The sequence below is a fragment of the Gossypium hirsutum genome, chromosome D09 (assembly GCF_007990345.1).
Source record: "Gossypium hirsutum isolate 1008001.06 chromosome D09, Gossypium_hirsutum_v2.1, whole genome shotgun sequence".
Lineage (NCBI taxonomy): Eukaryota > Viridiplantae > Streptophyta > Magnoliopsida > Malvales > Malvaceae > Gossypium > Gossypium hirsutum.
Genome location: NC_053445.1, coordinates 51031163 through 51047137, shown reverse-complemented (window position 1 = coordinate 51047137; position 15975 = coordinate 51031163). Strand labels below are relative to the sequence as shown.

General features: G+C 31.3%; 3 protein-coding genes across 3 annotated transcripts; 1 reads left to right on the top strand and 2 right to left on the bottom strand.

The window, feature by feature from the left end:
- Window positions 1–5111: 5111 nt before the first annotated feature.
- On the top strand, window positions 5112–5932 carry LOC107890541 (defensin-like protein 1). The gene is made up of 2 exons (XM_016815022.2): window positions 5112–5432; window positions 5525–5932. Exons 1-2 carry the CDS (start codon window positions 5378–5380, stop codon window positions 5692–5694), a joined length of 225 nt encoding a protein of 74 aa, XP_016670511.1. The 5' UTR covers window positions 5112–5377; the 3' UTR covers window positions 5695–5932.
- Window positions 5933–8710: 2778 nt separating this feature from the next.
- LOC107890540 (flavonol 7-O-rhamnosyltransferase) lies at window positions 8711–14073 on the bottom strand. The gene is made up of 2 exons (XM_016815021.2): window positions 13043–14073; window positions 8711–12355 (listed from the first exon to the last, which is right to left on the bottom strand). Exon 2 carries the CDS (start codon window positions 10229–10231, stop codon window positions 8852–8854), a length of 1380 nt encoding a protein of 459 aa, XP_016670510.1. The 5' UTR covers window positions 10232–12355; window positions 13043–14073; the 3' UTR covers window positions 8711–8851.
- LOC121220787 (uncharacterized) lies at window positions 11024–12051 on the bottom strand. The gene is made up of 3 exons (XM_041100258.1): window positions 11848–12051; window positions 11531–11651; window positions 11024–11460 (listed from the first exon to the last, which is right to left on the bottom strand). The coding sequence occupies exons 1-3, from the start codon at window positions 12049–12051 to the stop codon at window positions 11024–11026; spliced, it is 762 nt and encodes a 253-aa protein (XP_040956192.1).
- Window positions 14074–15975: the final 1902 nt, after the last annotated feature.

The window sequence follows — 15975 nt, the reverse complement described above, 5'->3', positions numbered from 1 at the left end:
CAATTGCATATTAAATCATAATTCATGTATAATTTTAAGATTTATCACTTTTTTATGGTTTATCTACTCTATTTCAATATTAAGCAAATTGAAATTGATTCTCTCAAAATAATCCTGTCAATTTTAAAAGTGAACTATTAATAACATTATAATTTTGATTAGTATAATATTTATATATTTTGTCAATGTAATATTGATTTTTTTTAAAATCAATAAAATTAGCTCAATATTGTAGACTCTATTGATTAAATCGGAACTAAATTAATATAATATATAATTTTTTAAAGACTAAACATATTTTTATATCAATTAAAATGTTATATAATTTATGGAAATACTAATGTTGCAATTAGTTATATTTTATTATTATTTTTAAAATTTAAATTTTTTAATGAAATAATGATGTTGCCTCGAGCCGAAGAACTTAGCCCATGGATTGATTTAACTTTAAAAAAATTAATTCAAAGTTTGATAAAAATTTTGTCGTAAGGGACAGCTCGGGCTTTTTTTTCATTTTACAGAAAAGCCCAAGACGTCCTTCAAAGAAATCACATCTGTCCATAACTGAAAGTGTCGGTGGACTAACTTGTTGGTACAACGTGGATGATTAATTATTGATTTTTTTATAATAAATATTTTGAGAAATCAGAAAAAAGAAGAGGTGGATCGGTTAATTCAGTCCGATTTATAAAAAATAAAAATAAAAAATATAATTAAATTAATCTATGTAATTTTTTCTTATCTTTTAAATAATGGGGTCTCTATTAGACCCGACTTTACCCACTAACACTATCGGTAGCTAATTATTCACAAGGCGCCTACCCCAGACAGCCTCTGTTGTGCAGCAATTTAAACAATTATTTACAAATTATTCTTTTATAAGATAAATTTGTAAAGTCTTTTTAAGTTAAACCTCGTAAATTACAGCATTTGGGACTGCCTCAGTGGAAATAAATGCTGTATGCTTCCCTATTTTCACATTCAACTTTGTGTTAAAAAGCACTGTAACTTTTTAGATAGCCTCAGTTATTTTGGCATTGTAAGATATGAGTCATGCATGTTGCTCTTCTTACAGGACAGGCTCCACATTTCCATATCTGGGTAACATAAAACCAGTTTTCATTGTTGTTATCGATTGATTCTCTCGACTAAAACATGAAATCTCACGCATTGTAAGAAAAAGAAAAAGAAAAAGAAAAAGAAAATCCTCATAACGTTATATATACATTTCACTCCATTCATAAAAAAGCATTCATTTTTCAATTGGTAGCAAATATATAAATATCCAAATTTATAATATTTAAATCCTAAAATCAAACCTTAGTATTGGTTTCATCAGTTAAGGGTGTTTGTTAGGGTCGTCCCGAATAAACAACGAACAAGTAAAAATAGTAGAAGAAATTGAGAAGATGAACACACAAATTTAACGTGGAAAAACCCTTCAAAAGAGGATAAAAAACCACGGGCAAAGATAATTTTACTATAATGGCAAAAGAATGAAGAGTACAAAAGATGGAGATAAAAACTAAACCCCGAAAACCCGAAAAACAAAGAACCCTCAAACGTAAACACAAAATTCTCTGAATGTGTTATGAGTTCTAATCTAATGGGTGTCTCTTAATTCTAAGATTGTAAAGGAGCCTATTTATAGGCTAAATTAGTAAGTCAAATAAACTATACTAATAAATGCTAAATATATTATCCTAATAAATACTAAATCTTCTAGAAAGAAAATATATTTTTGTTTAACTTGACTTGCAAGCAATCTCTTAGAATTTGGGTCACATAATTCTAACAATCTCCACCTTGACACGAATTCTTTCAATGCCATCTTTGCCAAAACCCGCCACGGGCCTATCTTGAACTATGCAAGGAATTAACTGAGTCGAATCTATGCTTAGAAGCTGGAAGATTTCTAGCCTTCGACTTGTACACTGCCAAATCAAAACTAACCCGAGTCTGATTTTCACGAATACAGTGCCCTAACTTTTCAAAACCTGCATCCAAAAGAGAACCTCTCTTCAACGAAACAGTCATACCTTTTTCCCTCCTATGACCAAGTTGCCTCCGCTTCAAATGAGTTGACTTTGACTCCGTAACGGACGAGGGACGTCTGATTTCACCGGTCACTGTAGAACCTTCTAGAATATAAAGACTGCCGGTTCTTTTACCTTTTAACAAAACGAGAGCTCCACGAGATACTTTAATGTCGCTCGACTCGATGTTGATTCTGCATCCTTTCAAGTCTAAAATACTCAAGGAGATGAGATTCTTTCGTAAATGAGGTACATACCTGACATCTGAGAGTGTCCTAATCGTCCCATCGTGTATCCTAATTTTAACAGTACCAATACCGATTATTTTACTATATGAATCGTTTCCCATGTGCACAACTCCACCTTCAACTGAACTGTATGTGGAGAACCATTCTCTATTAGGACACATGTGGAAAGAACATCCTGAATCTAGGATCCACTCAGACGTAAGCTTGGAATTATCGCTCGTTGACACTAACAAGAAATCATCATCGCCTTCATCGACCAAATTAGCACCAGCTACATCTTCCTCGTTACTCTCAGCAGCTTTTTTATTTCGCAGTTTATAACAATCTGCTTTGACATGACCTAACTTTTTACAATAGCGACACCTTTTGTCTCGTTTCTTTGATGCTACCAAAACGGAAGCTTGCCTATCTGCTTTGCTATTCAAACCAAACTCATTGTCGAGTTTGTCTCTACTCAACAAATGACTTCACATCTTCGAACAAGAGTTTGTCTCTGCCATAAATCAGGGTTTCATTGAAAGACTTGTATGAAGAGGGTAAAGAGCATAATAACAGCATAGCTTGATCTTCATCGTCAATATGAACCTCAACGTTCTTTAAATCATTTAAAAGAGTGATGAATTGACTGATGTGATCTTTAAGAAGCTCAACTTCGTTCATGCGAAACGTAAATAGACGTTGTTTCAACACTAAACGGTTAGCCAGAGACTTAGTCGTATAAAGAGTTTCTAACCTTTTCCACAAGGCGAATGAGGTCTTCTCCATCAATACCTCCTGCAATACTGTATTCGCGAGGCACAACTGGATTGCAGACAAGGCCTTTTCATCAAGCTCTTCCCATTCTGTTTGATTTAGATTCTCAGGCTTTTTCCCTGTAACAACCTTTTTCAAGCCATTTTGAACTAGAATTGCCATCATCCGAACTTGCCACAGATTGAAATTTGTCTCACCATCGAACTTCTCAATTTCAAACCTTGTTGCTGCCATCTCTGAACCGGCTGATCTATGAAAGTTAAACTAGCTCTGATACCACTTGTTAGGATCGTCCCGAATAAGCAACAAACAAGTAAAAATAGTAGAAGAAATTGAGAAGATGAACACACAAATTTAACGTGGAAAAACCCCTCCAAAGAGGATAAAAAACCACGGGCAAAGATAATTTTACTATAATGGCAAAAGAATGAAGAGTACAAAAGATGGAGATAAAAACTAAACCCCGAAAACCCGAAAAACAAAGAACCCTCAAACGTAAACACAAAATTCTCTGAATGTGTTATGAGTTCTAATTTAATGGGTGTCTCTTAATTCTAAGATTGTAAAGGAGCCTATTTATAGGCTAAATTAGTAAGTCAAATAAACTATACTAATAAATGCTAAATATATTATACTAATAAATACTAAATCTTCTAGAAAGAAAATATATTTTTGTTTAACTTGACTTGCAAGCAATCTCTTAGAATTTGGGTCACATAATTCTAACAGTGTTTGTCTCATCTACAATATGGGATGGATTCATAAACTACCATTGTGCGGTAGTTTAATAACGAGAGTGCGTGAATTCTATTTAAATGATATTAAAAAAATTCTAAAATTAAACGACTGATCATAAAAGCTCTCTAAAAAGGTAAACGTTGATCATGAAATATGTTCCATTCCCATGAATAAGAATCAAACCTTCAACCTCATAATTAAGAAATAAGATAAGCAACTACCACAAGTCAAGATTAAATGTGCAGAGCATACTATCATATCTATTAAGATTTTGTTTTTTATTACTTTTTAAAAGTACCTTTCTTTTAAGCTATAAACAATGTCTAATACATTGATTTTGAAGTTAAAAGTGTTTTTGAATCCAAACGTAAAAAAGTTTAATTTTTAATTTTCATGTTTGGAAAAGACTTTTGAAAATCAAATAATATTTTTAATTCTTTTTTATAATCAGATGGATTTTATATAATATTTATGTTGGATATATAATTATTTTCTTATCGAAATTTATTTTAAATATATAACATTATATATTTTAAATTTTGTAATTATTATATTTTTAATATTCAAATTTATATTTCTTACATCAAAATATTAATAACAAGTAATAATTTTTTTTATATTTTTAATTAAAATATCATAATGTTAATGGAATTAAAAATCTTCAAATACATATACATTTGTTTTATTTTATAATACCATGTCTAAAATAAATATTATATTTTTTAAAACCACTCCTACAACTAGAATAAATTAAAATTTACAAATATTTTTAAATTTAAAATTTAATTTTAAATCAAACTTTTTTATTAGATAAATCAAACTTTTTAGAAACACATCTCAAAACATTTTTCTAAAGTAATATTAAACTAAAGTTTAACCTATGTTGCAAGCTACTGTCATCTTGCAAGATTTAACCCTAGCTATGTACACGTAAGATGAATGTTTTTGAAATTAAATGGATGATTGAATCAATTATAGGTGGTTAATTTAATTAATTTAAATTAATAAATTATTAAAAATATAAAAAGATTGTAAAATCTGATCCAAACCGTTGGTATAAATTTACGAATCAACCATTTTTCTATCGAACCAATGTACCAGTTTCAACATGACAAATGTGTGGTGATACATGTATATGATGAACAACCCAGAACAATATATAAGAGCTACCAGTTGGAACTTGGAAGCAATCGCCAAATAGGACAGAGCAAATGGACAGGACGACAAAGATTTTACGTGGACGATATGGACGGAACATAATTACATCTGTGATCTGCACAAACCACGTGATCAGATTCTCTACTTAAGCTCCATCACTTTGCTTTCAGTCTGGACTTTCAGCTTTCCCACCACTGACTTTTTTTCTCTCATTTCCCCCACTTAAATTTATAATCTAAATTATTACTTTTTGATGAGATGCTAAACTAATCCTACTCCATCACTGAACCCACTAGAATACATGCATTCCCCCCTCTCTCTTTGTGTATATATATATGGGGTGTAGAACAAGAGCTTTTCACTCCAAAGCTTAGTTAACAAGGTTTAATCAGTATTATAGATTGTTCATCCAGAGATCTAAGCTTATTAGCTTAAGCTATAAAAATGGTGAAAAGATCGTTGGGCTTTTTCTTTCTTCTCCTCATTGTCTTAGCCTCGCGTAAGTATATTTCATGTTCTCATTAATAGTGATTCACTTGTCATCTTAATATGTATGCATAAGTAATGTTTGGGTGTGTGCATGCAATGCAGAATGGGGGGTGCAGCCAACTGAGGCAAGGGTTTGCCAGTCACAGAGCCATAAGTTCCACGGTGCATGTTTGAGTAGCCACAACTGTGCGATGGTGTGCAGGAACGAAGGTTTCTCCGGCGGCAGATGTCGAGGATTCCGTCGCCGCTGCTTCTGCACTAAGCTTTGCTAATGCAAGCTTGCCCTTAGCTCATATTTTAAGGATCATTTCATGAGTAAAAGACCTTTATGTTTTTCGTGCATGCATGTCAATGTTTCAATAAGGTATCTCCTAATTACTTCTGTTTTGGGAGATCATTTTCGTCTCTTTTTCATGCCTTTAAGGGGGTTCTCTTTGTGTTCTTTGCTGTACTCGAACTGCATTTGCAGCTACTTTTTCATCTATGAGCTCCACCAAAATCTGTTTATCATTGCTTCTTTATTTTTTATTATTATCTGATTTTTACAGAAATATTTTAAGTACTATTAACTATTTCCAAATATTTAGATATAAATATTTTTTTACCAACTAGCATCAGCATAGTGTAAATTATGTCATGGTAAGGACATATGTTTAAACTTTTGATATGAAATTATTAAAAAAATAATAATCACAATACAAATATCGTTAACATAAGTTGAGTGTAATATTAAAGAAAGTCGATTTGATATAATGATACGACATGTTATATTTAAAAAAAGACTCACATTTAAATATTCTGTAAAATGAATATAAAAAATACATTAATTTATGAATAATAAAATGTACACAAATTCAATTATCTCACCCCTCTTCTTTAACATAACTTAGACAAATAATATACAAAGATTGGGTTTAAGGGAAAAAAATTAAATAAATAGTAGTAGAATAAAAGAAATATAGATGGTAGTAGTTAAAATTTTAATTTTTAATTAAATTAAAAGATTAGGTGTTTACAATTCTTTAAAATTATTTATAAAATAAAAAATCTAAAATTAATTCTTAAATAATAACTTTTTTTATTTTAATTCCGTACAATTTTGTTTCTTCTTTTTGCATATAAAGATTTGGTACAAGTGTTTCTATACCTATAAAGGTTAAATAACTTTACATCATAAAATTTTAAATTACTTTTATTTTTATACTATTATAAACTAGTAATAAATCACGTGACAATATTTTATAATATAGTTTTTTACTCAAGTGACCTAGGGTTTTTATATCTAAACTTCAAGATGTATTAAAGTACTTTGTAATCTGTTAATAAATAATATCATAAATAAATATTAAGATTTTTGTGAGCTGCAATTTTCTCTTTCATTACCTCAATCCAAGCATAAATTTCAGTGTATGCAGTTCTTGATCTTGATAAATCTAATAATAAGTATTTCTAGTTCATCATTTCGTACCTTTTAATGTTCAGATCATTCCGATTAAGCAACAAACAAGTAAAAATAGCAGAAAAAATTGAGAAGATGAACACACAAATTTAACGTGGAAAAACCCCTCCAAAGACGATAAAAAACTTCGAGCAAAGATAATTTTACTATAATGGCAAAAGAACGAAAAGTACAAAAGATGGAGATAAAAACTAAATCCCGAAAACCCGAAAAACAAAGAACCCTCAAAACGTAAACACAAAATTCTCTGAATGTGTTATGAGTTCTAATTTAATGGGTGTGTGTTTCTAAGATTGTAAAAAAGTCTATTTATAGGCTAAATTAATAAATCAAATAAACTATACTAATAAATGCTAAATATATTATACTAATAAATACTAAATCTTCTAGAAAGAAAATATATTTTTGTTTAACTTGACTTGCAAGCAATATCTTAGAATTTGATTCACACAACTCTAACATTTAATTTACATTTAAATAAATTATTAATATTTATTTCATACTATGGGCAAAATCTTGTTTGCATAAAATCAAAATAAAAAGGATTTGATTCAGCAAAATCTATAATATTTTGAAAAAATTTTGGAGTGATAAAAATATTTTTATTATATTATTAAACTCATTTTTAAAAATATTTAAAATATTTAATTTAGAATTATTAATTTGAAAAGTTTGAATAAAATAAAAGTTGAGATAACTATACGTTTAAAAATAAATATAATTTAATAGAAGTTATTATAATTACACATTTAAAAATAATTAGAATTAGAATTAAAATTATTAGTTAAAAAGAATTTTGCTAATTTTAAAATAGAGTTATTACATAGAATATAGGGAAAAAAGTTGTGATAATTATAATTATAATTATAATCTACAATTATTAGTTTAAACTTTTTTGACTTAGGTGTTGTTTGATAAATTGAAAAATTAAGTACTGAAAATTTAAGTACATAATTTTAAGTTCTAAAATTATTTGATATATTACTTAAAATTAATTACATAATATATAATTCTATTATTTGATAAATATACAATTTAAATTATATAAAAATAAAATTTACATTTCATCCTTAATTTTTGAGCATTTCACCTTATTCTAAAAAAATCAAATTTTAGACCGTTCTTATACGATAATATAATATAATATTAAATTAAATTAATTAAAAATATTCTCAATTAAGTGATAAGTAGCTCTTATCTACTTATTATTTTCCACACTTTTTATAGAAAATTCTATCAAACTATTTTTATTTTGGATTATCAAACATGTGTTAAAAAAATTGTTGAAAATATTAATTTTCAATTGATTTAATTTTTTCAACGGCCAGTCAAACAAGGCCTTAAATAAAAGTTGTGTTAGTTTTACAGATGTAAAATATAGTTATTATTTGAATAGAATTCTATGCATCTTAATTATCAATTAATTAATATTAAAGTTAATTAGTTATTATTTTGATTAATGTTACTTTGAATTAATTACATAAAGTAAAATTGTAAAACTATATCATATGTTGAATATATTAAAAATGCTTTAATTATTATTTTAAAAATTTTATTATAATATTTAAATTGATAAGCTAATATATTTTTATTATATTCAATAATTCAAATAAAAAATATTATTTTACGCTAACTATTGCATTTAAAAATATAATATTTAAAAAGCTAATTAAATATTAATGTAAAATCATATGAGATTAGAAGCTAGTAAAATAAGTAATTTAAAATTTAAAACAACACAAATAAATTAAATACCAATTATATATTTAGTATAAAATGGCATTATAAAATATAATTTAATTAATTTTAGTAGAAGCCTAACAGAACGATTACAACCGAAAAACATACATTATTGATGATGATTTTATTTAATTATAATATTTATAAAGAAAAAACATGCATGATTGATGATCTTCTTTTATCTTAATTTATTACTATTAAATAAAATTCGTTGCATATTTCACGCTCATTTACTTTCTAATGCAAGATAAAGTTTCAACTAAGCTATTCAAAGCCGTGTACGAACTTCCATGCATTTGTATGGCATCTAGTGCGGCCTGCCGAAGCTTCATGGCTCGAGCCCTTTCAGGTTGATCTGCACTGACTGACTTGGACAAGACTCGAGCCAGCTTGTTTGGGTCAGGTACAGTGGTTAAACCCTCGCAAGCTCGAATAGCCACTCCCAATTCATCAACTAATAGATTAGTGTTATCGAAGTGGTCGACTTGCATGGGCCATGCCAGCAACAAAGCGCCACCAAGGAGTCCCTCGAGTGCCGAGTTCCAGCCACAATGAGTCAAGTACGAACCCACGGCTTGATGGTCTAGAATTGCTTGTTGAGGAACCCACCCTTTGATCACTACTCCCTTCCCTGCCAAACGGTCTTCGAAACCCAATGGAACCATATTTTGAGAGTCACCCTTGATACCCCAAATGAAACGAACCCTACTCTCCTCCAATGCCGATGCTATTGCTTCCATTTGTAGTTTGGTCAAGGAAATCTGGGATCCAAACCCAATGAACACTACTGAGTTGACTCGGTTACAAGAATCTAGCCATGCAACGACTTCATCTCTTGGTATAGAACTCGGTCCACCTCTCTCGTTGTTAGCAGCTTTAATGGGTAGCAACGGTCCTATAGCCGACAATCGGTCATGTTCAGTGAATTCCTCCTTGATGATCTCCATTTTATCACCATCTAACTCCAAAAACGTGTTGAAAATGATCCCCCAACTTTTGAGACTCGGCACAACTGCATTCTTAGCGAATTGTTCTATCGAGGGAGACAATTTTTTCATCCCCTTTCGCACCAATGGCAACGTTGAATTTGCATTGGTAACCATGAAAGTTAAATGGTGAATATTCAGATTAGAAGATAAGGTATTGACCCAAGAACTGAGTAACATGTCAGAGATAATAGCAACAGGAGGGGATGGGTGAGTTTGAAACCATTGAAAGAGAGGATTGTAAAGCTCAGCCATGGCTTCCATGAAGATGGGTCCAAAAGAAATAGGGAAACCCACCATGTTTTCAACTCCAGGAGGGATTGAAGGGTGAGAAGGGAAAGGAAGGACTAGGGTTTCAACATTGTTTGAAGAAGAGTACAAAGAAAGGATGGGATTAAGGAAGTGAAGGTTTTTGGGGGTGACCAAGATGGTGACTTTTAAGCCACGGAGGAGTAGTTGGTGGATGAAATCTATGTGAGGAAGAATATGACCAGCAGCTGGGAATGGGATGGTCAAGATGTGAACGGCACCATTGCCTAGATCACCAGCTGCAGCTTGCATGTTTCCAATATCACCTTGCGGTTTCATGTGGGTTTTTGCTTCCATTATGGCATTTGTCACCATTTTTGTGAAGGCCGTTAAATAAATGTAAGAGTAGGTGAAGCTTTTGATATTTTAATGTCTATTTTTTTTATGTGATTCGCTTACCTAGGCGAAACTGATATTTGATTTTGGCTCTAAGTACAGAATTAAGTTTGTACATATTTAAATTAAAATATTTTTTTGGATAATTGAACATTTCAATTCAACCATGAAAAAACAGCAAAGTCTGAATTTGCCTTGATGACTTCCCATGCAATCTTCCATTCCTCTCCTCCTAAACATAGTAAATGAAAGCATTCAAAGAAACTCTCATAACAATGGCTTGTAGTATCTCTTTCCCAAACTTCAAAATCCAGTTCAACATATCAGCCCAAGATTCATGCTACAGAAACCCCCTACACGCCAGCAAAATTCTCACCCAAAGCAAGTTAGAAAACGAACAAGAAGCAAATAAATGATCTCTAAACTCATCCTCAATGCCACACAAACAACATAAAGTATCAATTTGACCACCCCAATTCAAAATTCCGGTTTCTGTAGGCAACCTGTCTTGGACAGCCAACCATGTGATGATTGCATGTCCTAGAATTGTAGGGCTCCCCCATACCACTCTGTACCAAGAAGTTTTGTCAAGTTTTTGTCTAATTCTTTCCAAGATTCTGTTAGCTTTAAATGGCTCTTGTAGATCCCCTACTTTCAACATAACATCCCTAAGCTTTAAAAGGTTCTTCCAAGCTCAACTATGCTTAGGTAGATACTGCACTTGCCAAATATTTGCACCCTTGAGAACTTATGGCTCAGACCAAGCCTTGATTAGGATAAGGTACCATCATAAGCTTTCTTCCAAACCGAAAGGTTCTTGAGACCAAGACCACCTTCCACCTTAGGATAGCATACCTTATCCCAACCAACTTTGACACCCTTAGCAGAAAGCTCATGTCCTTTCCAAAGAAAGGAACTGCACAGCTTATTCACCTTTTTAACAACTTTAGAGGGAAGAAGAAAAATACGACACCAAACGTTTTGCATACTAAACAAAACAAATTGAATAAGTTGGAGTCTGCCAGCATAAGATAAGCATCGAGAAGCCCAACTTTGAATGCATTTAGTAATCTTTTCCTCTAAAGAATCACAGTTCCCATTCTCCAAGCTTCGTGTAACAAGTGGAATCCCAATATAACGTACTGGGAGTGTTCCAATCTTCAGCCCAGTAGTTTCCACAATTGAAAGCAACTCAATTGAGACAACCCCTATATAACTCACTTATGGAAAAATTCACATGAAGCCCTGACATTTTATAAAATAAATCCAATACATTACCAACTACTAAGATAGATTCCAGGTTGCCCTTAGTGAAGATCAGAAGGTCATCAGCAAAACAAAGATGAGTTAAACGTAGGTTTCTGACACCTAGAAGGATGGCCAAACACTCCATGTAGACCTGCCATATTCAATAATCCAAATAATATACATTCATCACCAAAATAAAAAGGTAAGGGGACAATGGGTCCCCTTGCCTAACCCCTTTTGACCCTGAAAAATAGCCAACTAAACCTCCATTAAGACACACAAAAAACCTAGAATTAGGATATACAAGCTTCAGTCCATGCTATAAATTCTTTCGGATAACCCAATACCCTTAAGACTTGAAAAATAAAACTCCAATGTAAAGAGTCAAATGCTTTCTTGAGATTAACTTTCAATGCAAATCTGGGAGAGATATTTTTCCTACTATAGCCATTAACAATTTCCTGAGCAAGCAAAACATTATCAGCTAAGTCACGTCCAATCAAGAAAGCACTTTGATTTGAAGAAATGAGTGAAGGCAATGACTGCTTCATCTTATTAGTGAGGATCTCTAAAATACATTTATATATAGTAGTGCAGCAAGAGATAGGCCTAAAGTCCAAGACTTTGCTGGGATTAAGGGACTTAGGCACAAGAGTGAATCCAACATAAATCCAGTGGTAAAGAAGAAATTTACAGCATCCACTACATCTTGACTTACCATATTTTAGGCAGCTTGAAATTTTTTTGCCGAAAACCCGTCTGGCCCAGGAGCCCTACTACCATTCATCAAAAAAATTGTAGCTTCAATCTCCTCCTCATGAGTTATAGGAGAAACCAGGGACTTTCCCATGCTCTCTGTTAGTTCAACATCAACTACAACTCTAATCAATTCATCAGAAACTTCATGAACATTTGTGTCAATTGTCCCTAGAGTTCTGTTAAAATAATCAACAAACTCAGCTGAAATTTTTTCAAACGAATCCAACTTATTACCTTCACAATCAAATAACACTTGGACTTTTTCTAGTGAGTTATACTTTTTATAAATGATATATATTTGTATAAACACATTGTTTCTAATTTTGGAATTTTAGGGTTGATATTATCCTATACATAAATATATATTAAGGTAAACTATAGAATTAGTCACCCAATTATTAGTGTGTTTCTGTTTTGGTTACTCAATTATATATTTTTTAATTTAGTTATTAATATTTTAGATCATCTCTATTTTGATCACTCTTCCTTAAAAGGGTTAATGGGAGTAATGATGTGATTTTTCTTTAACTAGTATAATAACACATTTAATTCTCAATATTTATATGTTCTATCAATTTGATCTTAATTCTAAATAATTCAAAAAATTTAGCCCTTCAAGTTTATAAATTCTATCAATATGATCCTCAAACACATAATTATTTTAATAATTATTTTAATTTTAAATTAAATATTTAAAATAATAGGTTCAAACTTTCACGATTTACTTTCTAATGCAAGATAAAGTTTTAACTAAGCTATTCAAAGCCTTGTACTAACTCCCACCTTTTGGGATGGCATCAAGTCCGACCTGCCGAAGCTTCATGGCTCGAACCCTTTCGGGCCTATCCGCACTCACCGGCTCAGACAAGACCTGAGCCAGTTTGTTTGAGTCAGGTACAGTGATTAAACCCTCGGAAGCTCGAATGGCCACTCCCAATTCGTCAATTAATAGATTGGTGTTATCGAAGTGGTCTACTTGCATGGGCCATGCCTGCAATAATGCTCCACCAAGGAGTCCCTCGACTGCCGAGTTCCAGCCACAATGAGTCAAGTATGAACCGACGGCTCGATGCCCCATAATAGCCTGTTGAGGAACCCACCCTCTGATCATTAGTCCCTTCCCTGCCAAACGCTTTTCGAAACCCAAGGGAACCAGATTTTGAGAGTCACCCTCGATACCCCAAATGAAATGAAACCTTCTCTTCCAATGACGATGCTATTGCTTCCATTTGCTGTTTGGTCAAGGAAATCTGGGTTGCAATAAACTAATTAACATTACCGAGTTGTCTCGATTACAAGAATCTAGCCATTCAATGACTTGATCTCTTGGTATAGAACTCGGTGTACCTCTCTCGTTGTTGGTAGCTTTAATGGGCAGCAATGGTCCTACAGCCCAGATTCGGTCATGGTTAGTAAATTCTTCCTTAATGATCTCCATTTTATCACTATCTTCTCCAAAAACGTATTGAAAATGATGCCCCCAACTTCTAAGACTAGGTAAAAGAGATCTTGCAGCGAAATTCTGGAGCGGGACAGACAATTTGTTGAGGCCCTTACGCGTCATTGACAATGTTGAATGGGCATGGATAACCTCGAAAGCTAATGGCAACAGGAGGAGACGGGTTGGTTTGAAACCATTGAAACAAAAGATCATAAAGTTGAGCCATGGCTTCCACGAAGTAGGGTACGAAAGATATAGGGACATCTTGCAAATTCTCAACTCCGAAAGGGATTGAAGGGTGAGAAGAGAAGGGAAGGACTAGAGTTTGACCATTGTTTGAAGAAGAGTGAAAAGAAAGGATGGGATTGAGAAAGTGAAGGTTCTTGGAGGTGACTTTTAAGCCACGAAGGAGGAGCTGGTGGATGAAATCCATGTGGGGAAGAATATGGCCACCTGTATCTCAGTTAGTAACGTACAGATACATCATGGAACTAGCATGAATATTATGGTCCTTATCACTCCCACCTGCCAAACCAGCATCAACATTTATTTTTCAATGTGGCAACAGGTACCAAAACCAATGTTGGACAATGGTTGTAGGAACTTTAGAAAACTCCACATCCTCATTGCTCTGCTAAAACTTGTTTCGAATACTCCATATATTCCAACACACCAACTCCATCAGCTTCTAACACTTCATTGGGATTTCCCACTCCTCTCGCTTAAATTTTAATCATAGTTTAATTTAAATTCTAGTATAATTCTATTGGTTAACGATTATTTAGTAAGTAGATATTTGTATTAAATAGGAAGTCTCTTGCAATGGGGATTTCTTAATAATCAAATAATAGGTTCTATAAATAGAGTTGCTCTTCGCTTTTAGAATTATGAAAGTCACAAATAAAATGCTTATGGGATCTCTACGAGAGAGATGGCTTTGTAAGATTGTAAGGAATTTGATAAAAACTTCATGTTAAATATGAGAGAGATGGTTTTATAAGATTTTATATATTTTTAACTTCATAATAATAATATAAAAATACAGTATTTTATGAAAAATAAATATATATAAAATTATTCAAAAACACGTCTCGAATGAATTAGACAACTGGTTGTTCAGATTCATTCTAGTCTCAAATAATATTTTAATATTTTTTATAAATTTGATTTGTTTTAAAAAAATTAAAAAAATTATTTGTTATAAAAAAAACTAAAAAACATATGTCTAGAATGAATTTGAATAAATGGTTGTTTAGATTAAAATGAATTTGGACAATCATTCATAGGTTCATTCTCTATGAGTTTAAAAATATATATATTTTTCAATTTTTATGTTTTTTTTCTATGTGTCGCCATACTATTGGTTGTCATTATTAATGCCACATTAACGTATTTTAACAGTATTAATCATATACCTAAAAAAATACTAAATTAACTTTCTATTTTTAGATTTAAGTACCAATATATTAACCCTACAAAAAAATAAAAGTTGTGTGATAAGATCAGTAAGTTAACGACGTCTCAGCTGATGAATCATCAACATTATTTTTATATATAGGCATATGATGGAAGGGGGTCAAGTTCAAACAAAATAAAATGATGTCATTTGATTATTATTTTTTCAAAAACGACCTTAAATAATTTCCCCTTTAGATTGGTTTTTTTATTCAAGTAATTCATCCTTTTCTGAAATATTATGGACAATAAGAGAACAATTTATTATTGATTGTTGTGTTATTTTGTATATGTAGTTTTTGTCTCCCTTGTGATTCTAAAATTGACATATGCTTATTAGTTAATATATATAAAGTAGGATCATATATATGATTTATGCAAAGTGAAAGTCGAATTTTGATATCAATTTCTTAAACTTCAACCTTTGTCAACAATTTTAAAGTTTTATTAATAAAATCATATATATACTAATTTTCTTATCCCGTTATATGTATAAATTAAATATATTAAATATTTTTAGGAATGATATAAAAAATAAAAGTTGATTATTGAAAAATATTTTTAAAACTAATAAGTGAAGCAATAATTAAGATGCAAAGCTATAAATTCAACACTTTTAAAAATTATAAAATATTATCGAAACACTATTTAACAAAAAAATTCAATTTAATTACATTTGGTAATTAATTTAATAAATTTAGGTTCATTTTAATTACATGTGATTAATTATTAGCTTTTCTTTCTTTCTAAAATTGTATTCATCATATTAGAATTTTGAAACAATTATTGAAGGCAGAGATTGAAGATAAGGAATATTCAT